Source organism: Podarcis gaigeae, assembly GCF_964106915.1.
Source record: "Podarcis gaigeae genome assembly, chromosome: 3".
Taxonomy (NCBI): Eukaryota; Metazoa; Chordata; class Lepidosauria; order Squamata; family Lacertidae; genus Podarcis; species Podarcis gaigeae.
This window is the reverse complement of record NC_139680.1, coordinates 119,312,528-119,335,330: the sequence shown is the minus strand read 5'-3', so window position 1 is coordinate 119,335,330 and position 22,803 is coordinate 119,312,528. Positions and strand designations below refer to the sequence as shown.

Below are 22,803 nucleotides of genomic sequence, written 5' to 3'. Positions count from 1 at the left end.
AATCTGAAGATGGAGCGCCTTGGTAATCTCTCTCCCTGGAATTGCCAAGCAGATCAATAGCCATGTCCGGGGGTTTTTGGTTCTTTGTGCACCGCTTGAAGGATGTGAGATCGAGAATGCAGCAACGTCAACAGTTACCCTGAGCAGAGGGGAAATGCTGCTTTCCTGACAATGTTAGAAGTTGTGTGTTTTTTCTAGAGGTTGGAGTTTTCCACTGCGCTGGAGGCGGCTTATTCCTTCAACCTGGTGTACTTGGACCTCTTAGGCGATAAGATAAACCTTTCCACAATAGAAGGCAGCTTCTGAATGCCAGTTGCTGGAAGCCACTCTTCCTCATGCCCCAGAATTTATTTTTTTAATTTAATCGAAGTATATATATGCCATTAAAGCTATGGTTTCCCAGTAGTGATATATGGAAGTGAGAGCTGGACCATAAAGAAGGCTGATTGCTGAAGAATTGATGCTTTTGAACTGTGGTGCTGGAGGAGACTCTTGAGAGTCCCATGGACTGCAAGAAGATCAAACGTATCCATTCTGAAGGAAACCAGCCCTGAGTGCTCACTGAAAGGACAGATCCTGAAGCTGAGGCCCCAAGACTTTGGCCACCTCATGAAAAGAGAAGACTCCCTGGAAAAGACCCTGATGTTGGGGAAGATGGAGGGCACAAGGTGAAGAGGATGACAGAGGACAAGATGGTTGGACAGTGTTCTTGAAGCTACCAGCATGAGTTTGACCAAACTGCGGGAGGCAGTGGAAGACAGGAGGGCCTGGCGTGCTCTGGTCCAGGGGGTCATGAAGAGACGGACACGACTAAACAACAACAACAATATATGTGCCACTAACTCACATAAAATACCCAGGCAGTGTAATAATAATACAACCAATTCTATTAATAGAAAAATTAAAATCCGTCTAATCTATCTAACAACAAAGATCTCAGAAGTGTAGGGTACATATGGCAAGACACCCGTAAAAACAAAGCAGAACGATCGTTAAAATGATGGAAGAAGAGTAAACAGCTGCATAGGCCTGTCTGCATGAAAAGGACTTCGGGAGGCGCCTGACACCGGAATGTAGCAAAAAGGGGGGATTCCCGAACGCATCTTTTCCTGCGTTCGTCTCTCCTCTCAGTTTTGTTCCGAACAACAAGTGTGATTCATGGATCATCCCCGCCCCCACCCCCTTCCTCCCCCCATCCGTCTACCCCCTGGGTCGCCTCATTTTTCATCTGTGACGACAACTCACAAGTGCGCCTTTTTATTGCCTGATGCGGTCTTGAGGTGCAGGCTCTGTTAAAAACCTCATTAATCCTGCCGAGCACTTGATTTATGCCAGCTATTAATCTGATCGTTTTATAAACTCCCCTGCTGGCCCGTCAAAGCGAATTGCCTCGGCCAGCCATTGCCAACCCGAGGCCCCCTCCACTTGTCTTGGACTGCCGCTCCCTAACCATTGGCCATGCTGGCTGCGACTGAGTGGGAGTCCAGCAGCACCTGAAGGACACCATGTTAGCAAAGGCCAACCTAAACCTTTAAGTAAGAGGGTGGACCACCAAAACTGATGGATGTCCAACAAAGATGAATGTTGGAGGATTGAAGATAAAAAAAGTCCTTCTTCACACAGCACACGATTAAACTATTATTATTATTATTATTATTATTATTATTATTATTATTATTATTACCCCGCCCATCTGGCTGGGATTCCCCTGCCACTCTGGGCGGCTTCCAACCAAATAGTAAAAACACAATACAGCATTAAATATTAAAAACTTCCCGAAACAGAGCTGCCTTCAGATGTCTCCTAAAAGTCAGATACAGTGGTACCTCGGGTTACAGACGCTTCAGGTTACAGACTCCGCTAACCCAGAAATAGTACCTCGGGTGAAGACCTTTGCTTCAGGATGAGAACAAAAATTGTGCGGCAGCAGGAGGCCCCATTAGCTAAAGTGGTACCGCAGGTTAAGAACAGTTTCAGGTTAAGAATGGACCTCCAGAATGTATTAAGTTCTTAACACGAGGTACAACTGTAATTGTTTGTTTCCTTGACATCTGATGGGAGGGCGTTCCACAGAGCGGGCGCCACCACCGAGAAGGCCATCTGCCTGGTTCTCTGTAATTTTGTTTCTCGCAGTGAGGAAACCTCCAGAAGGTCCTCAGAGCTGGATCTCAGTGTCTGGGCTGAACAATGGGAATAATAACAAAAAATTCCTTCCAGTAGCACCTTAAAGACCAACTAAGTTAGTTCTAGGTATGAGCTTTCGTGTGCATGCACACTTCTTCAGATACATGCACACGAAAGCTCATACCTAGAACTAACTTAGTTGGTCTTTAAGGTGCTACTGGAAGGAATTTCTTGTTTTGACTATGGCAGACCAACACGGCTACCTATCTGTAATGGGAAGAAGAAGAAGAAGAAGAAGAAGAAGAAGAAGAAGAAGAAGAAGAAGAAGAAGAAGAATTTATTTATACCCCACCATGAACTCACTTCCCCAGGAGGCAAGGATGGTCACCAACTTGGATGGTTTAAAAGAAGATTAGACAAATTCATGGAGGACGAGAGGTCTAGCGATGACTACTAGTCACAAAGGCTGTGCTTTGCCTCCACAATTGGAGGTACCAGTTGCTGGAAACCTCAGGAGGGGAGATATGCTCTTGTGCTCAGCTCCTGCTTGCATCTGAGAAGAGGATGCTGGACTAGATGGACCATGGCCCAGATTCAGCAGGCTCTCCTCGTGTTCTCACAGGCCAGGACTGCAGTTTCGGGCTTTATCCCCATACCCATCGCCATGTGCAGGGGAGCTGCTGGGCAGGCTGCAGAGAAGGAACAGGGCATAGGAGATCAAGGGGGACGAGCGTCAGGGAAAGGAGAGCTTCGGGAAATGGGTGGCTGGAGGAAAGAGAAGATCTGAAGCAGAGGCGGTGTAGAGAGGGCTGTTTCTCTTTGTAATGGGTTAGGAGGGTTGTTCCCAGTGGTTTTCCCAGTAGTGATGTATGGAAGTGAGAGCTGGACCATCAAGAAGGCTGATTGCCGAAGAATGGATGCTATTGAATTCTGGTGCTGGAGGAGACTCTGGAGAGTCCCATGGACTGCAAGAAGATCAAACCTCTCCATTCTGAAGGAAATCAGGCCTGAGTGCTCACTGGAAGGACAGATCCTGAAGCTGAGGCTCCAAGACTTTGGCCACCTCATGTGAAGAGAAGACTCCCTGGAATTAGACCTTTATGTTGGGAAAGATCACAAGGAGAAGGGGACAACAGAAGACGAGATGGTGGGACAGTGTTTTCGAAGCTACCAGCATGAGTCTGACCAAACTGCGGGAGGCAGGGGAAGACAGGAGTGCCTGGCGTGCTCTGGTCCAGGGGGTCAAGAAGAGTCGGACACGACTATACGACTAAACAACAGCAACAACAAGGAGGGTTGTGGGACTAGAAGGGCATCTGGCCAGTAGGGCAGGATGTGTCTGAACGTCTCATACTGGCTAAAACTGGCCAACAAACCCCTCAGGCCTCTGGTGCTTCTGCTGCAGCAGGAGTGGGGAACCTCAAGCCGGGGGCCAGATGTAGTCCTCGCTGGCCCCCAGGATCCTTCACAGGCCCCACCCCCTCAATGATCCTGCCTGGCACCATGTTCTTGCCCTGGCTATGGGGTGTGTCTGCTGTGGTTTGCCTAGGATGGAGCAGAGGGAGTGTGCGTAGAAACTAGTCTCCTGCACAAAGGTAAGATTTACATTTGTTGCCCTACTTCTGCCTCTGGCCCTGCCCACCGCTGGCGTGTGGCCCCCAGAAAGCTGCGCAAAAGGGAATCAGGCCCTCGGGCTGAGAAATGTCGCCCACCCCTGTGCTGTAGATCTGTAGATGTGGATTTAAAAACTTGAAATAAAAGGGAAGGAAGGAAGGTGCCTTCTCTCCATCCTTGCATGAACAAGGCAACTTGATCCCGAGTCGTTCTTAAACTGGCGCCGCGAAATCTCCCGTCCCTCGAAAACCTCCCTTTTTTGGCAGGCAGCAGCGACTATGTGCCAAATCCGTCCTGTGACTTCCCCACAGGCACATTATCAAGGTCAGGCCAGAAGGTGTTGAGGTGATCAGGCCTCTGAAAATGCTTTCTAGAGCTCTGTTCAATGCTCCCTAAGTGCTTGAAATAATCGCTTTCAATTGCAGACAAATTGCAGTCAGCTGAACTATGGACATCTTAATGGCTGATCTCTCTGTCTCTCTCTCTCTCTCACACACACACAAACACACACACACACCTTCTCCTTTTGATAAATAAGCATCTTGGCAGCAGGCACTAAATATTTTTAGACTGTTTTCCTAGATCTCGGTGCTCGTGTGTTGCTCACACTGTACAGCCCCAAGCACAATGTGTGTGCATGAGCTATGGACTGTGTGATGAAGGCTTATCCCCCCTCTCCAAACACCAAAACTTCCTGGCCATTCTATGAATAATTGACAAACTTCTGTTGCTTCTTTCTTTCTTTCTTTCTTTCTTTCTTTCTTTCTTTCTTTCTTTCTTTGCAACTCAAAATCAGCAAAACTCCCCAACCCTCACCCTGCCGGCAAGGACTGCTTATCAATCATGAATCCATAGTTCACAGGGCAACTTAGAGGTCTGAGCGATGAACCTTTGCAGCCCTCGCCTCCATTCTGCCTATGGATTAATTGTTTCTGTTGCATCCCTGACATTTCAAACATGTTAAATAACTGCACGAGGAAAAGTCAACGGTGTTCGTTTAATTGTGGCCCTCTCACCTGTGAACCCAACTGCAAATGGCCAAATTCCAATATAATGATGATTCCCAAGCCGTAAGCCTCGTGCTCTCACAGGCCATCACTCACCCAGAGCATCCTCATGCATGAGCAGTTCTTGTGTCTCTGGAGAGAGGCAACGGTGCCTGAAAATCATATTGCCCTAACCTTGCCACAATAGCTGATATTCCTTTTCTAGCTGCATCCTAGACTTTGTTGCTGTTTAGTCGTTTAGTCGTGTCCGACTCTTCGTGACCCCCTGGACCAGAGCACGCCAGGCACTCCTGTCTTCCACTGCCTCCCGCAGTTTGGTCAAACTCATGCTGGTAGCTTCGAGAACATTGTCCCACCATCTCTTCCTCTGTCGTCCCCTTCTCCTTGTGCCCTCCATCTTTCCCAACATCAGGGTCTTTTCCAGGGAGTCTTCTCTTCTCATGAGGTGGCCAATGTCTTGGAGCCTCAGTTTAAGGATCTGTCCTTCCAGTGAGCACTCAGGGCTGATTTTCTTAAGAATGGAGAGGTTCCTTCAGATCTTCTTGCAGTCCATGGGACTCTCAAGAGTCTCCTCCAGCACCATAATACAAAGGCATCCATTCTTCGGCTATCAGCCTTCTTTATGGTCCAGCTCTCACTTCCATACATCACTACTGGGAAAACCATAGCTTTAACTATACGGCCTTGGTTGGCAAGGTGATGTCTCTACTTTTTAAGATGCTGTCTAGGTTTGTCATTGCCATCCTAGACTAAACGACTAAACAACAACAACAAGCTTCCTTGAGCATTGTTTTAACTGTGGAAAGGCGGCGTACAAATAAAATGATGGTGATGATGATGTTCAGAATACAGCCCCAGCCTCATCTCTGCGCTCAGCCTGAGGTGGCAACCCCCACCCCACATTTAAGAGATGGGGCTCAAAGGCCCTGCCGCAGCAGTGACGCCAGAGGCCTGCAGGGGTGCGAAGGTGAGGGGGAGACCCAGAGACCTCCAGGGGAGAAGGACCGAAGAGGCCCTCAAGGAGGGGAGACAACCCCCTCGCTGTCTCCCTGGGAGCCCAGGGGGGGGGGGTACCCAAAGAAGGGAGGTGGTCCATGCCTGGCACAGAACCCTCCGCCGAGAGCTTTGCCTCACCCATGCCTGTGGGCTGCAGCATGGCAGGAGGTGCCAGTGGCAGGAGGCAGAGGACAGGGATGAAAAAGAAGCCGACGGTGGCCAAAGCAGGACAGAAAGTCTAGTGACAAACACACAAAAACAGAAAACCAAAAAAAAGCCCTAGGTTGCCGTACGTGTGGGAAATTCCGGACATCTCTTAAAATCCCCCTGGCCACCACTTTAAGCATCCGATTTCCGTACATGTCCAGAATTTTCCGGACATATGGCAAACCTATTCTTTTTTTTTTTTTCAAAATAATTTTTATTCAGTTTTCCATCCATAACAAAGAAGACAAGACAATAAAGAAAAACATACAACGTATAATTTCAGGCTCTTAATTTCATGATCCTTACTCTCCCAACTTCCTCATACCTCCCCTTTCTGCATTCTCATGTCGAATTAATTAATTAACAAATCCCTCCCTTATTTTCAAATTGATTATACAAATTGTTCAAATTCTTCCACTTGACCATTATCGCTATTAACCCCTATTTTTCCTCATTCAACATCAATCTAGCATTCACTGATTTTTGAATATTTCTTTAAATAGTCTTTAAATTTTTTCCAATCTTCTTCCGCCGTTGCTCTTCCCTGGTCTCGGATTCTGCTCGTCATCTCTGCCAAGCCCATGTAGTCCATCACTTTCATCTGCCACTCTTCCACGGTGGGTAAATCTTGTGTCTTCCAGTACTTTGCTATAAGAATTCTTGCTGCTGTTGTAGCATACATAAAAAAGGTTCTATCCTTCTTTACAACCAATTGGCCGACCATGCCCAGGAGAAAGGCCTCTGGTTTCTTAGGGAAAGTGTACCTAAGTACTTTTTTCAGTTCATTATAGATCAGTTTCCAGAAAGCCTTAATCCTTGGGCACGTCCACCAAAGGTGAAAGAATGTTCCCTCCCTTTCTTTACACTTCCAACATTTGTTCTCGGGCAAATGATAGATTTTTGCAAGTTTGACTGGGGTCATGTACCACCTATAAATCATTTTCATAATATTTTCTCTCAAGGCACTACATGCCGTAAATTTCATCCTGGTGGTCCATAACTTTTCCCAGTCAGCAAACATTATGTCATGACCAATATCCTGCGCCCATTTAATCATTGCAGATTTAACCATTTCATCTTGTGTATTCCATTTCAACAGCAAGTTATACATTTTTGACAAGTTCTTGGTACTAGGTTCTAACAATTCAGTTTCTAGTTTTGATTTTTCCACCTGGAAGCCGACTTTCCTGTCTAGTTTAAAAGCTTCCATTATCTGATAATAATGCAGCCAATCTCTCACTTTCCCTTTTAACTTCTCAAAACTTTGCAATTTCAGTCTGTCTCCTTCTTGTTCCAAAATTTCCCAATATCTCGGCCAGTTAACCTCCATGTTTAGTTTTTTAATAGCTTTTGCCTCCATTGGCGACAACCACCTTGGAGTCTTACTTTCCAACAAATCTTTATATCTAATCCAGACATTATATAATGCTTTCCTGACAATATGATTTTTGAAACCTTTGTGAACTTTTACCTTGTCGTACCACAGGTATGCATGCCATCCAAAAAGATTGTCATAACCTTCTAAATCCAAAACATCAGTATTTTCTAGAAGTAGCCATTCTTTCAACCAGCAAAAAGCTGCTGATTCATAATACAATTTAAGGTCTGGCAGGGCAAATCCGCCCCTTTCTTTCGAATCAGTTAATATCTTAAATTTTATTCTAGGCTTCTTGCCCTGCCAGACAAACTTAGAAATATCTTTCTGCCATTTCTTAAAACAATCCATCTTATCCACTATTTGCAATGTTTGGAACAAAAACAACATTCTAGGCAATACATTCATTTTTATAACTGAAATTCGACCCAACAAGGAAAGCTTCATATTTGACCAAATTCATATGGCAAACCTATTCTAGACCCCCAGTTTCATTTTTTGCATGCTAAAACGTCTGGCACAGAATGTCCCTTCTGTTTGTTGCTATTGCAAAATGTTGTCCTTGGTGCGTGCATATGTATTCTTTGCAAATATAACCGAAAGGAAAAAGAAAAGCAACATCAGCTCACATTAGCAATAAGAATAATCCCTGAAGGTCAGCACCCACCTGTGTTCTAAAATTCTCATCATCCAAGAGTGAGATATTTAAACACCACATGCCAGAGGTTTTTACCTTATCAGATAACTGCCTAGCAAGATAGTGCATGATCTGAAATAGCAATTGTACCAATTTGACGTGTTGTAACATGCTGTAATAATGGAGAAGGGGCCAGAAAATATTCTATTCATATTCTATTCCCAGTTGTGATGAACTGATTATTTATATATATATAGCCACCTTTTCTACAATGTGATATCCGCCAAACATCAACCAATCCAAATTCAGTCATGTATTCTTTCAATGTAGAGCTCACCAAGGATTGAAATTTATGGGGAACAAATGCCTAAATGGTTTTTGGCATCCGTCTGTCTCGGGGGACAATGGAGGGCTGTGCCTTTGTGGGTGAAGTCCAACTATTGGAAGGTTACAATGCCTGCTGTGGCTGTAGAGACTGATATACCGCTTGATTGTAAAAAAAAACAAAAAAAACCCAACAAACCTCAAAGCAGTTTACAAAATGCTACAACAAAAATTAAAACAGTGTGCAAAAAGAATACTGAAACAGGCTGAATAGTGAATACTGAAACAGGCTGAAATTCACATCAACTTTTCTAAACATCTGGGTAGGCTTGCCTAAACGAGAATGTTTTTAGCAGGTGCCGAAAAGAATGCAGTGAAGGCGCCTGCTTGATATCAATAGGCGGGGAGTTCCAAAGGTTAGGTGCTGCCACACTAAACAAGTTCTTACAACTTCAGAGTGGGAATTGCTTGGCACCTGTAGCTGTGCCAGTTCTGTGGATCAAAGTAGTCGAGTGAGCACTTGTGGGGTAAGGGGATCTCGAGTTGGGATGTCGGTGGCACTGTGGTCTAAACCACTGAGCCTCTTGGGCTTGCTGATTGGAAGGTCGGCAGTTTGAATCCCCATGACAGAATGAGCTCCCGTTGCTCTGCCCCAGCTCCTGCCAACCTAGCAGTTCGAAAGCACACCAGCATAAGTAGATAAATAGGTACCGCTGTAGCATTAAGGTAAACGGTGTTTCCGTGCACTCTGGTTTCCGTCATGGTGTTCCGTTGCACCAGAAGCGGTTTAGTCTTGCTGGCCACATGACCCAGAAAGTTGTCTGGACAAACACCGACTCTCTCGACCTGAAAGCAAGATGAGCGCTGCAACCCTATAGTCTCCTTTGACTGGACTTAAGCGTCCAGCGGTCCTTTTACCAAAGGTGATCTCGTAGGTGAACCCAAGTTGTTAAGGGCTTTATATACTAACAGTAACACCTTGAACTTAGCCTGATCTCCGAAAGGGACAAGGCGGTCTCTTAAGTAACCAGTGTCCTCCAGTTGGTGGGAGTTTTGTCCAAAACATCTGAAGGGCTCTGGGTTGGTGAGAGCCGTTCTGCGCACTCCCTCTTTTTACATTTTGTATTTGTTGTGCTAGTATAAGCAATCCCTTTGGTGTGGGGTGTTTTGCTCCCAAAACCTCTTCGTGATCCTTGCTGCTCTCGGTAGCTCATATTCTTTCGCACCCAGACTTGGGAGTTGTTTTGTGGCAATAGGCTGTGTGTTGTTCACACGTGCTGAGCAGATGATTATGGCACTCTTGAAACATATTTGTCCCCCTCTTTCCCAACAGTTCTTACGCTAATCTTCAGGGTTCATCACACAGTCCAGATCGGCACAAAGGAGAGCGACCGTTTGTATGATTTGGGGGTGGGATGGGGAGGGGAGAGAGAAAATCTAATCCCCTGTAGACTTTTTAATTCTGCAGCCTCATAGGAAAGCGAGAAAATTTTTTGCCTTTGTATGTGTCAACAGCCAAGGGACTGTTTTATGCCCTGCAGGTTTGGAAACAATCGGCAAAAGCAGTCATGGCTTTGAAGTGTTAATCTTAGCTGCTGCTATTCATTACCCTCCTAAGAATGCAGGAGTGAACAAGGAAGCCAGTACTGCAGAGTTAAAATTTGCTCTGTGCACTCCTGGATTTGTTGTTGTTTAGTCGTTTAGTCGTGTCCGACTCTTCGTGACCCCCTGGACCAGAGCATGCCAGGCACTCCTGCCTTCCACTGCCTCCTGCAGTTTGGTCAAACTCATGCTGGTAGCTTTGAGAACACTGTCCCACCATCTCGTCCTCTGTCGTCCCCTTCTCCTTGTGCCCTCCATCTTTCCCAACATCAGGGTCTTTTCCAGGGAGTCTTCTCTTCTCATGAGGTGGCCAAAGTCTTGGAGCCTCAGCTTCAGGATCTGTCCTTCCAGTGAGCACTCAGGGCTGATTTCCTTCAGAATGGATCGCTTTGATCTTCTTGCAATCCATGGGACTCTCAAGAGTCTCCTTCAGCACCATAATTCAAAAGCATCCATTCTTCAGTGATCAGCCTTCTTTATGGTCCAGCTCTCATTTCCATACATCACTACTGGGAAAACCATAGCTTTAACTATACGTACCTTCGTTGGCAAGGTGATGTCTCTGCTTTTTAAGATGCTGTCTAGGTTTGCCATTGCTTTTCTCCTGGATTAGGAACGCAAAATTGATCTCCTGTCTATTGTGGGTAACCTGTGCAACGAGAAGGTGGCCCCTAGTTCCCCTCTCTCTGGCCTTTGGGATCATGCCCATGACCTTCTCTGAGTGCATGTTCTTGAACTAGAGGGTCTGTGTGCATCTGTTGGTGCAAATGTCTGACTTTCGTTGTGCCTCAGATGCAGCCTTCTTGGCATAGGTAAGAGTTGCGTCCGTTGCTGGGCCCCTTGTCACCTCTGGCAACATTCAGCAGCCCAAATGACAACAAAATGTAGCCTTGCAGATCTCTTCCACAATGTAGGCGCCACCACTAAAAAGGTCCTGCCTCTTGCTCCAGCCTGTCTCATCTCACGCAATGATGTGGGTGGACAGCAGGAGCTGAACCATATGGAAAGAGCAGTCATATGAAAGAGGCAGATAAAGACCCGGGTACGAGATGGGGAAGTGGAAATATAATAATAATAATAACAATAACAATAACAACAACAACAACAACAATAATAATAATAATAATAATAATAATAATAATAATAATAATAATAATAATTTATTTGTACCCCGCCCATCTGGCTGGGTTTCCCCAGCCACTCTGGGCAGCTTCCACAAAGGCCAAAAATACACTAAGATGTCACACATTAAAAACATCCCTGAACACAGCTGCCTTAAGATGTCTTCTGAATGTCAGGTAGTTGTTTATCTCCTTGACATCTGATGGGAGGGCGTTCCACAGGGCGGGCGCCACCCCCAAGAAGGCCCTCTGCCTGGTTCCCTGTAGCTTTGCTTCTTGCAATGAGGGAACCGCCAGAAGGCCCTCGGCGCTGGATCTCAGCGTACAGGCAGAATGATGGGGGTGGAGACACTCCTTCAGGTATAGGTATAGGGCACCTCTCCTTTCTCCAGTATCTCTGGCAGAGATAACCAATTCCGAGGATGTTTCTCCCGCTAAGGCGAGATAATCTACCTGTTTGCCAGGCCACTGATTTGCAGGGGAGGAGAGGCAGCTGTTACACAGCTGAGTAACTGCCCCTTCTACCTTGATGAAAAAGCAGCAGTTTCCTGGCACTGAAATGACTAATTTATACCAATCACCTCCCGATTATTTATGCCAGCCCGCAGGTTTACAAGGGCGTGAATGAATGGGAACCTGTCAGCGCCATTAGTGTTAATAACAGCAAGGCATGTCTCCCCCTTCTCCCTTTTCTGAGGCAGACTTCTGCTGGCGAAATCAATTATTGTTCCTATAAAATGCGTGTCGTGGCTGGCGTGTCTGACTGCTGCACTGACAACGTGCGCTGCTGGGATTTTAATTGACATTTTGTTGTTTTGCAATTCGTAGAGCAGCGGTTGCCCGCTGGAATAAAGCGAGGCGTGCACCCTGCCCCACTTCAGACTCCGCCAGAGCTGCGGCGTTTTGAGCAGCAGGCAGCCCTTGATGGCTTTGGTTTTTGTTCTGCGGCGGAAAGTCGCGCTCTGTTGTTGGAGGCCTGCCGTCTCGGCAAACAAAGGCAATTGCCACCCCTCTCCAAGTGCTCCTGTAAGGCTTGACCTAGAGCAGCCTTCGCCGCCCCGATGCTGGGCTGGCTGGGGCTGAGGTGAGCTGCAGCCCAAGACATCTGCAAGGGACTCAGGGTTGGGGAAGGTGGATAAAAGGAAAACAGAAAGTACTTCTTCACGCAGCGCTTATTTAGGCTGTGGAACTCCCTGCCGCAGGACACAGTGGTGGCTCTAAAAGAGGATTAGACATTTGCAGAGGGCTATCGGTGGTTGCTAGCCAAGATGTCCTGCTCTGACTCCACAGTCAGAGGCAGCAAGGCTTCTGAACACTAGTTGCTGGAAACCACAAAAGGGAGAGAGTTGGGTTCAAATCCTGCTTGGGGGTTTTTTCCTTTGGGGCATCCAGTCAGCCACTGTGAGAACAGGATGCTGGACTAGGTGGGCCACTGGCCTGATCCAGCAGCAGCCTAGGACCCTCGTACCTACAGGACCACCTCTCCTGGTATGCTGCGCGGAGGACCTTAAGGTCCACAAATGACAACACTTTGGAGGTCCCAAGTCCCAAGGTGGTCAGATTGGTCTCAACTAGGGCCAGGGCCTTTTCAGTACTGGCCCCGACTAGGTGGAGCGTTCTGTCACAAGAGACCAGGGCCCTGCGGGACTTGACATCTTTCTGCAGGGCCTGCAAGACAGAGCTGTTCCGCCTGGCATTTGGTTTGGACTAAGTCTCACTTTCCCTCCCCTTATGGTTTTGATTTATGGGCTACTATTAAAATGAGGCTGCATTTTAAATTGTATTTTAACCCGTATTTTAAATTGTTTCCCCCCCTATTATGTTTTTATTGTAATTATACTGGTGTTAGCTGCCCTGAGCTTTCAGCCTCAGTTATATCCCTGCGTGCAAACAAGAGCTGCTGAACTCAAGCACCATCGTGCACCTTTTGCATTCTGATCTCGTGTCCCTCCTTTTTTCCCGCCCCACAGGAGTTTTTCGAGAATCCCGCCTTTCGCCCCGATGGCATGAAGCTGTACCCGACCCTCGTGATCCGTGGCACCGGCTTGTACGAGCTCTGGAAGACGGGGAGGTACAAGAGCTACCCTCCAAGCACCCTCGTGGATTTGGTGGCGCGGATACTGGCTCTCGTGCCCCCGTGGACACGAGTATACCGTGTGCAGAGGTAAAGTTACTTGCAGTTAGGTGGTGTTTTTGGGGGGAGGGCACTCAAGGGTACGCAGTACTGGCACCTCCCGTCCTCCAGTGTTAAAAGTGTGGCCCTTACAAATTCATGGTGAGTACGGGCCTCGATTTTTCCTTTTTTTAAATCGCTGGTGCCACTTACTGTGAAACAGAAACTTTCTGAAGGTTTGAAGTTCAGAATCAGTGGAGTCACTCCTGTATGTCCCCATCCCCCCAGTCGTAATGCCCTTATACAAATCTATGGCATGGCCATGTTTTGAATACTCTGCACAGTTCCAGTCACCAAACTTCAAAAAGGATATTTTAGAGTTGGAAAAGGTTACCCAGAAACTACAACTAATCCAGAATGCGGCAGCTAGACTGGTCCCTGGGAGCGGCCGCCGAGACCGTATAACACCGGTCTTGAAAGACCTACACTGGCTCCCAGTACGTTTCCGAGAAGAATTCAAAGTGTTGGTGCTGACCTTTAAAGCCCTAAACGGCCTTGGCCCAGTAGACCTGAAGGAGCATCTCCACCCCCATCGTTCAGCCCAGACACTGAGGTCCAGCTCCTAGGGCCTTCTGGCGGTTCTCTCATTGCGAGAAGTGAGGTTACAGGGAACCAGGCAGAGCTCCTTCTCGGTGGTGGCACCTGCCCTGTGGAACGCCCTCCCATCAGATGCCTCCAGCAGTTGCTGAATCCCAGTTGCTGGAAACCACAGACTTGGGTCCTGCCTTTGGGGCATCTTGTTGGCCATTGTGAGAGTAGGATGCTGGATGAGATAAGCCTTTTTTTGGCCTTGCCCAGCAGGCTGTTCTTCTGCCCACCCCCACCCCCACCCCCCAGCCAACTCACTTCCTTCCATTATCTTGACAATCCTCGTTTGCCTGCTTGGCTCAGCCCAGCCTGCTGTGTTGTCATCCACTTCTAATTCTCATTAGGAACGTGGAGCTATTTCATGTGATTCAGGGTGCGCTCACAGGCCAGGCTAATCACATGGTAATTGCAGATGCTGTTTGATGATTCAGTAATGTGCTGCTCCTAGACTCCGTTGCCACTTGGTGAATCACCGTAGATCGTGACCTCTTGACTCTTGGGCAGGTGCTTCCCCACTGAGGAGCCAAACTAGGGAGAGGTGATAAAAAGTGGCAGTGTTGCCGTAATTCACCTTTTCGATTATATGGACCCAGGAAAAGGTATTACAATAAGATGTGGGGGATGTGCTCACAATTACACACACACAGCATCATTAAAAGGAGGGGCTCTGGGCAGGCAGAGGGGGTAGCTTGGTGCTTAGCACTTTGGGGAAGGGACATGGTCTAAACCACTGAGCCTCTTGGGCTTGCTGATCGGAAGGTCTGCGGTTCGAATCCTCGCGACAGAGTGAGCTCCCGTTGCTCTGTCCCACGTCCTGCCAACCTAGCAGTTCAAAAGCACACCAGTGCAAGTAGATAAATAGGTACTGCGGCAGCGGGAAGGTAAACAGCGTTTCCATGCGCTCTGGTTTCTGCCATGGTGTCCCGTTGCTCCAGAAGCGGTTTAGTCCTGCTGGCCACATGACCCAGAAAGCTGTCTGTGGACAAACACCAGCTCCCTGGGCCTTAAGCGAGATGAGCACCGCAACCCCTTAGTCGTCCTGAACTGGACTTAACCGTTCAGGGGTCCTTTAGTAAAGGTAAAGGGATCTCTGACCATTAGGTCCAGTCGTGGACGACTCTGGGGTTGCAGTGCTCATCTCGCTTTATTGGGCGAGGGAGCCGACGTACAGCTTCCAGGTCATGTGGCCAGCATGACTAAGCCGCTCCTGGCGAACCAGAACAGCACACGGAAACGCCGTTTACCTTCCCTCCGGAGTGGTACCTACTTATCTACTTGCACTTTGATGTGCTTTCGAATTGCTAGCTTAGCAGGAGCAGGGACCGAGCAATGGGAGCTCACCCATCACGGGGATTCAAACCGCCGACCTGCTGATCGGCAAGTCCTAGGCTCTGTGAATTAACCCACAGCGCCACCCGCATCCCTTTACCTCTTACTAAACATGTGCATACAAAGCAAAGGGTGATGGGAGTTGCAATCCAGAATATCTGGAGGGCACCAGATGGCCAAGTCTGCTCTGGAGGTCTAGAGGGGACCATCCCCTGTCCTGTTGCATCACAGGTATGAAGCAACTCCCATATGAGGAAAGGTTGCAACGTTTGGGACTTTTTAGTTTAGAGAAAACGCGAGCGAGAGGCAACTTGACAGGAGTTTATAAAATTCTTCATTGGGGAAAGTGGACAGAGAAAAGTCGCCGCCTCTTCTTTCATAACTTGAACGTATGGCCATCCAATGAAACTGAGTGTTTGAGGTTTCAGTACATTTGTTTGTTTTAAGAGAGTTGATACTGTGTTTAATAATAATAATAATAATAATAATAATAATAATAATACTTATTTATACCCCGCTTTCCCTGGCCAGAGCCAGGCTCAGAGCGGCTAACACCAGTAAAATTACAATAAAAACATATTAGGAGGAGGGAAACCAATTTAAAATACAGGTTAAAACGCAATTTAAAATGCAGCCTCATTTTAATAGTAGCCCATAGATCAAAACCATAAGGGGAGGGAAACAGACGGGTCAGACTGAGTCCAAACCAAAGGCCAGGCGGAACAACTCTGTCTTGCAGGCCCTGCGGAAAGATGTCAAGTCCCTCAGGGCCCTAGTCTCTTGTGGGCAGAGCGTTCCATCAAGTCGGGGCCAGTACTGAAAAGGCCCTGGCCCTAGTTGAGACCAGTCTAACCACCTTGCGACCTGGGACCTCCAAAATGTTGTCATTTGCGGACCTTAAGGTCCTCCGCGGGGCAGACCAGGAGAGGCGGTCCCGTAGGTACATTTGTCCAAAGCCGTATAGGGCTTTAAAGGTCAAAACCAGGACCTGCATGTAGGCTTCCCTTTGGGGCATCTGCCTGACAACAGTGAGAACAGGATGGTGGACTTGATAGGCCTTTGGCCTGATCCACCAGGCTATTATTATGTTCTTCCGTAATGTCCCAAATGCACCTGTGGCGTTCTTATATCTTCTCATATCCCACCCACCTTTTAACAGATAACAACTTTCATTAGCCAGAAAAGCAATTCGTTGTCCTACTTTAGCCAAGGCGCCAGTGGCCGGCCGATAACATTGCACAATATTATACCTCGCATTTATCACCAACCCTTTTCTACCCAGCGAGGGAAGAATATCCAATTTGTAATTGTCACAGCCAAACGTTTCTAATAACAGCTGGCCTGCTTGAGGGTGGCAGTTAATCAAAAGAAAGGGATGTCATTGCCTAGTAATTCATCTTTGCCCATCAGGTGACCAGAATCAAAGAAAACAGTTTTTAGGAGAGCGCTGTGCAAGTCTGAACAGGTATGATCCTCCAAGCTTGGCCTCTACACTTGAGACAAAGTGGGACCCCCCAGGCTAGGGGATACAGAGAAGAGCTGTCTGCCCGGACACTGAGGTCCAGCCCCGAGGGCCTTCTGGCAGTTCCCTCACTGCGAGAAGCCAAGTTACAGGGAACCAGGCAGAGGGCCTTCTCGGTGGTGGCTCCCGCCCTGTGGAATGCCTTCCCACCAGATGTCAAGGAGAACAACAACTACCAGACTTTTAGAAGACATCTGAAGGCAGCCCTGTTTAGGGAGGCTTTTAGTGTTTGATGCATTTCTGTATTTTAATATTTTGTTGGAAGCCGCCCAGAGTGGCTGGGGAAGCCCAGCCAGATGGGCGGGGTATAAATAATAAATTATTATTATTATTATAAACACTTAAGGAGGCCCTGCAGGATCAGACCAGTGGCCCATCTAGTCCAACGTCCTGTTCTCACAATGGTCCACCAGATGCCCATTATCGGAAACCAGCAAGAAGGATTTGAGGCCAAGAACAACTCCCCCCTCCTGGGGTTTCTAGAAGGATTGCTGTCTCCATCTCGGAGGCAGAACATAGACATCATGGCTTAGTGGCCATCGACAACCTCCATGAATCTGTCCAATCCTCTTTTAAACCCATCCAGGTTGGTGGCTGTTACCGCCTCCAGCCAGAGGAAGTTCCGCAGTCCGACTGAATGTTGAGCAAAGAAATTCTTCCTCTTCTCTTTCCGGACATTCAGCTTCACTGGATGTCTACGAGTTCTAGTCTTAGGAGAGAGGGAGAACAGCTTTTCTCTGTCTGCCTTTTTCCATGCCACACATAATTTTTAAAACATCTGTCATGTCGCTGCTTGCTCATCAGGCAGAGGGCCTTCTCGGTGGTGGCGCCCACCCTGTGGAACACCCTCCCAGCAGATGTCAAAGAAATAAACAGCTATCTGACGTTTAGAATACATCTGAAGGCAACCCTGTTTAGGAGAGTTTTTAATGACTGATGTTTTAATGTTTAATAATAATAATAATAATAATAATAATTTATTATTTATACCCCGCCCATCTGGTTGAGTTTCCCCAGCCACTCTGGGCAGCTGCTAATCAAGTGTTAAAAACAATACAGCATTAAATATTAAAAACTTCCCTAAACAGGCTTGGCTCTTAACAAAAGGAAATTTATAGAAGAAAAGTCCTAGATGTCCTGCTCCCTGCCCTGTAGATTTTTTTCCACCCGGCTTGGGAGGGCGGGCCTTGACTGACTCCAGCTACAAAAAGCTGAGGCTTTTGGTTTTTTTAATCTTTAAGATTTTTAATCTTTTGTTGGAAGCCACCCAGAGTGGCTGGGGAAACCCAGCCAAATAGGCGGGGTATAAATAAATAAATTGTTGTTGTTGTTGTTTTTCCCTAAACTAAAACGTCTCACGCTTTCTGCATAGGGGAGCTGCTCCCTCCCTTTGATCAGTTTGGCTGCTGTTTCTGAACCTTTTCCAACTCTACAATATCCTCTGTGAGATGAAGCAACCAGAACTGTCCATTTCCACTTGGCCATGAAGCTCCTTGGCCGGTCGCACTGCCCCTCAGCCTAAGACTACCTCACAAGATTGTTGTGGGGATTAAGTGAGGAGAACCGTATACACCCCCTTGAGCTGCTTGGAGGAAAAGGGTGGGATATACAAGCAATGAACTAATAAAATAGATATCTTGGGAGGAAAGTAATGACAGACCTAGACAGCATCTTAAAAAGCAGAGACATCACCTTGCCAACAAAGGTCCGTATAGTAAAAGCTATGGTTTTCCCAGTAGTGATGTTTGTTGGGAAGTGAGAGCTGGACCATAAAGAAGGCAGATGACTGAAGAATTGATGATTTTGAATTCTGGTGCTGGAGGAGACTCTTGAGAGTCCCATGGACTGCAAGAAGATCAAACCTATCCATTCTGAAGGAAATCAGCCCAGAGTGCTCACTGGAAGGACAGATCGTGAAGCTGAGGCTCCAAGACTTTGGCCACCTCATGAGAAGAGAAGACTCCCTGGAAAAGACCCTGATGTTGGGAAAGATGGAGGGCACAAGGAGAAGGGGACAACAGAGGATGAGATGGTTGGACAGTGTTCTTGAAGCTACCAGCATGAGTTTGACCAAACTGCGGGAGGCAGTGGAAGACAGAAGTGCCTGGCGTGCTCTGGTCCATGGGGTCACGAAGAGTCGGACACGACTAAACGACTAAACAACAACATAACGACCAGCTCAGCATCTTAACTTGTCGCATTCTAAGCTTCACATGACCTTGCAGGGAGACAGGACTCCCAAAGAGCATCTTGAAACATTCGCCTTTAGCTCAATTGGATGTGGGGAGAACAGGTTTTCCTCTGTCTTGAGTCATGCCTGCAAAACTGCCCAAATTTGCATCCCTCTGTGCTGTCAGCACAGGGCAGGTGATCCTACTGCCATGTCCTGGGGTACCCGAGTGCCCTGTGTTGCTGTTCCAAAAATGGCAAGATGTGCCCGACTGGATATCGCAATGTATTCCTTCCAAGGAGGCAGAGAGCTCTTGCTGGCTTCTTCATTGCGACTCACCCAGCCGCCTCCGGACCCTCTGGAAGTCTCTGGTAATTGGGACGAAGCAGGGTTCCCCTCCGACAGCCTCACTCCTGACGTGCCTAGACGACGGAGAGATCACGTTCCCCTCCGGTGTCTCCTATTTTAGGCTGAGCAGAGAAACGATGATTGCCTCTAATTGCTTCTGTTCGGAGACCTGTTAACGGCTTGATGATGTTGTATTTACTCTCGGAAACGGGCTGAATAAATTAGCGAGGGAGAGGGTAGTTATTGTGGTTTGGGTGGGCGGCGGAGTTGATACAGGAGAAAGCAGGGTGTTGGTGGTGTTGTTGTTTAGTCATTTAGTCGTGTCTTTGACTCTTCGTGACCCCCTGGACCAGAGCACGCCAGGCACTCATGCCTTCCACTGCCTCCCGCAGTTTGGGCAAACTCATGCTGGTAGCTTCGAGAACACTGTCCCACCATCTCGTCCTCTGTAGTCCCCTTCTCCTTGTGCCCACCATCTTTCCCAGCATCAGGGTCTTTTCCAGGGAGTCTTCTCTTCTCATGAGGTGGCCAAAGTCTTGGGGCCTCAGCTTCAGGATCTGTCCTTCCAGTGAGCACTCAGGGCTGATTTCCTTCAGAATGGAGAGGTTGGATCTTCTTGCAGTCCATGGGACTCTCAAGAGTCTCCTCCAGCACCATAATTCAAAAGTATCAATTCTTCGGCGATCCCGAACAGACAGACCCACAAATTGTGGAGCATTGGTCTAGCTGGCTGGCATTGATGAGAGACCCACGTTTGGGAAACACTGATAGGTATCTTAGAGTAGCATAGATGCAATTAGCCCATATTATCCACACTGGAAGGACAGATCCTGAAGCTGAGGCTCCAAGACTTTGGCCACCTCATGAGAAGAGCAGACCGCCTGGAAAAGACCCTGATGCTGGGAAAGATGGAGGGCACAAGGAGAAGGGGACGACAGGACGAGATGGTGGGACAGTGTTCTCAAAGCTACCAGCATGAGTCTGACCAAACTGCGGAAGGCAGTGGAAGACAGGAGGGCCTGGTGTGCTCTGGTCCAGGGGGTCACAAAGAGGCAGACACGACTAAACGACAGCAACCTCACAACAACCCTGTGAGATAGGTTAATGTGCGTGTGTGAGTAGCTGAAGGAAAAGCCAGGGTTTGAACCCAGGTTTCCTCAAATCAAGCCTAGTGCACTGTATCTGCCTCCCCCAACCTCAGTCTCTCAGAAGTCATTCGACTACAACCCCCATCATCTGTGACTGGGTGGGCTGGGGATGATGGAAGTCGTAGTCTGGCAGCAGCTGGATACCCCGGGCTGTGGCAGGCCGCTCTGCCAGCGACTCCGGGCTGCCGTTGTCACTGGAACCTGCGCTTTTTACCTTCTCCACAAATGGCCTGGAGTCAGGGGCGAACAGGAGAGTAGCCAAGCCTGCCGACAACATCACATCGTTCAGCACGGTTGAAATTAAAAGGGCTCGCAAGGAGCTCCGAAAGGACCCATCTGCATGGAGCGAATGGGCAGTAAAACAGCAAATGCAAGTTCAAGTGAAATCTTAATTTCACATATTACGTTCACGGGGTCTGAGCCGGGGGTGGAAAATCTGGAGTGAGCCGTTGGGGCCGAGGCGCAGAGCTCGATGGAGATGTCGACCCGGTGTGCAGCATCTCTGCGAAGAAGGTGAATTGCATGTCAGGGATCATTAGGAAAGGAATTGGAAACAAAACTGCCAATACCGTCATGCCGTTATACAAATCACGGTGTGACCACATTTGGAATACTGTTAACAGTTCCACCTGCGTCGCCTCGGAAAGGATGCTGCAGAGTCGGAAAAGGTTCAGAAAAGGGCGAGACAAAAAAATCAATTCTCTTCTGCAACTAAGGGCTACAACAGTTGGAACTTCATAGAGGGTTTTTTTGTTGGGGGCAGGGGACTATGTGAGTAAGAAGGGCATGTGACAGAAGATTATAAAATTATTTCTGGCGTGGAGAAATCGGAAAAGGAGACATTCTTTCTCCCTCTCTCAAAGCACTGGAATTTGTGGGCACCCAATGAAGTTGAATGTTGGAAATTTTCAAAAGAGAATAAAAAAAGTAAGGGCTTCACACAGTTCATAGTTAAACCGTGGAACTCTCTTCCTCAGGAGACGGCAATCACCGCCAACCTAGAAGAGGATTATAATAATAATAATAAATTTTATTTATCCCCTGCCCTCCCCAGCCAAGACCAGGCTCATGGCAGCTAACAACCGATATAAAAACAAATTGATTGAAATTTGAAATACAACTTTAAAACAAGATTAAAATACAGCATTAAAACATTCAAATGCAACCTCATTTCAATGGAAACTCAAATCAAAAACCTTGTTTGGGGGGGGATGAAAACATCAAGTCTTCACAGGGGCACCGACTTTTAATAAATATTGGGGGGGCCCATACCGGGGTCCTGCCCCGGGAAGTTTTCTAAATTTTAGATGAAAATTAGTGAGTTTTAAAGTTTTTTAAAAGTATTTTAGAGTCATATGATCAACATTAGAACCCCGAAAACTCGACTCTCTATAACTCCACACTCCGGGAAACTCGACAAGCCTGAAACACTTTTTGGCTTTGAAAAAAGAAACAAAACATAAACACGCACGGTATTTTCGTAAAAAGCTAATTTAATTTACAGTAACAATTATGCTTATAGACTATTACAGAGCAGTGAATATATAGCTCTGAAAAGACTGAAATGATATTTAAATAAATCCTAAACTATCATTAAAAGAATAAAACATAAAATATTGCTGTCGCACAGTAATAGCACATTGATTAATAAGTGAAATAGCTAATTTAAGCTTACTTTGAATAAGGCTGAGGGTTCATTAAATAAAAATAATATCTCAAAGTTAATGCTTTAATACAGTTAATAAAGTTAATACAGTATGCCTAATACTGTATGTAAATACTGTAATACTGTATGTAAATAACGGGCTTTAATTGGGTCTTACACCCTAAAAATATTTAAGTATTTGAAAATAACTAATACAGTACTATAGTAATATAGAAATACAGTACTAAACTAGTACTAATATTTCGAAACTGAAAATTTAACATTCTGTATGTATTTAATTCTCTATTTTATGAAGATTTTTAATATCTGACAGTGGGTTTGGAGTAGCCCAATGCAAAAATCCTGAGGATCCATGTGGATCCATGCTTTGTAACCACGTTTTTGCACCACTGTGACCCTAGGCAACAGTGGGTGCGTGATTTTTTTGGTGCAAGATGTAGCCATGGACATGCTATGTGATCTGATGGTGAATTTGGGGTGACCCAATGCAAAGATCCTGAGGATCCATGTGGATCCGTGCTTTGTAACCACGTTTTTGCACCATTGTGGCCCCAGGCCACAGTGGGTGCGTGATTTTTTTGGTGCAGGCTGTAGCCATGGACATGCTATGTGATCTGATGGTGAATTTGGGGTGACCCAATGCAAAAATCCTGAGGATCCATGTGGATCCGTGCTTTGTCACCACGTTTTAAATGGGGAGGGAAGGAAAAACACAGAAGGGACAAGAAGCACAAGAGGGGTGTGCGGAGAAGCAGCTGGCTAAGAATGCAGGGGAGGGGTTTAACGGGGTGGGGGGGAGGAAAGGAAGGCAAAAGTCCCCCCCCCCAAGCGAGCCCTCTCTCTCTCTCTCCC

The 22,803-nt window shown here is 47.1% G+C and overlaps 2 protein-coding genes across 3 annotated transcripts in view; one reads left to right on the top strand and one right to left on the bottom strand.

The window, feature by feature from the left end:
- ZNF395 (zinc finger protein 395) overlaps positions 1-22,803 on the bottom strand; it is a 446,083-nt gene that overhangs the window by 197,046 nt on the left and 226,234 nt on the right. The gene's annotated exons all lie outside the window — the stretch shown is intronic.
- The window catches only part of ELP3 (elongator acetyltransferase complex subunit 3), a 120,161-nt gene that overhangs the window by 56,124 nt on the left and 41,234 nt on the right, over positions 1-22,803 (top strand). The window contains exon 10 of the mRNA XM_083733477.1: positions 12,978-13,171. Within this exon, the coding sequence (XP_083589603.1) occupies positions 12,978-13,171 (194 nt within the window). The remainder of the gene's footprint in view (positions 1-12,977; positions 13,172-22,803) is intronic.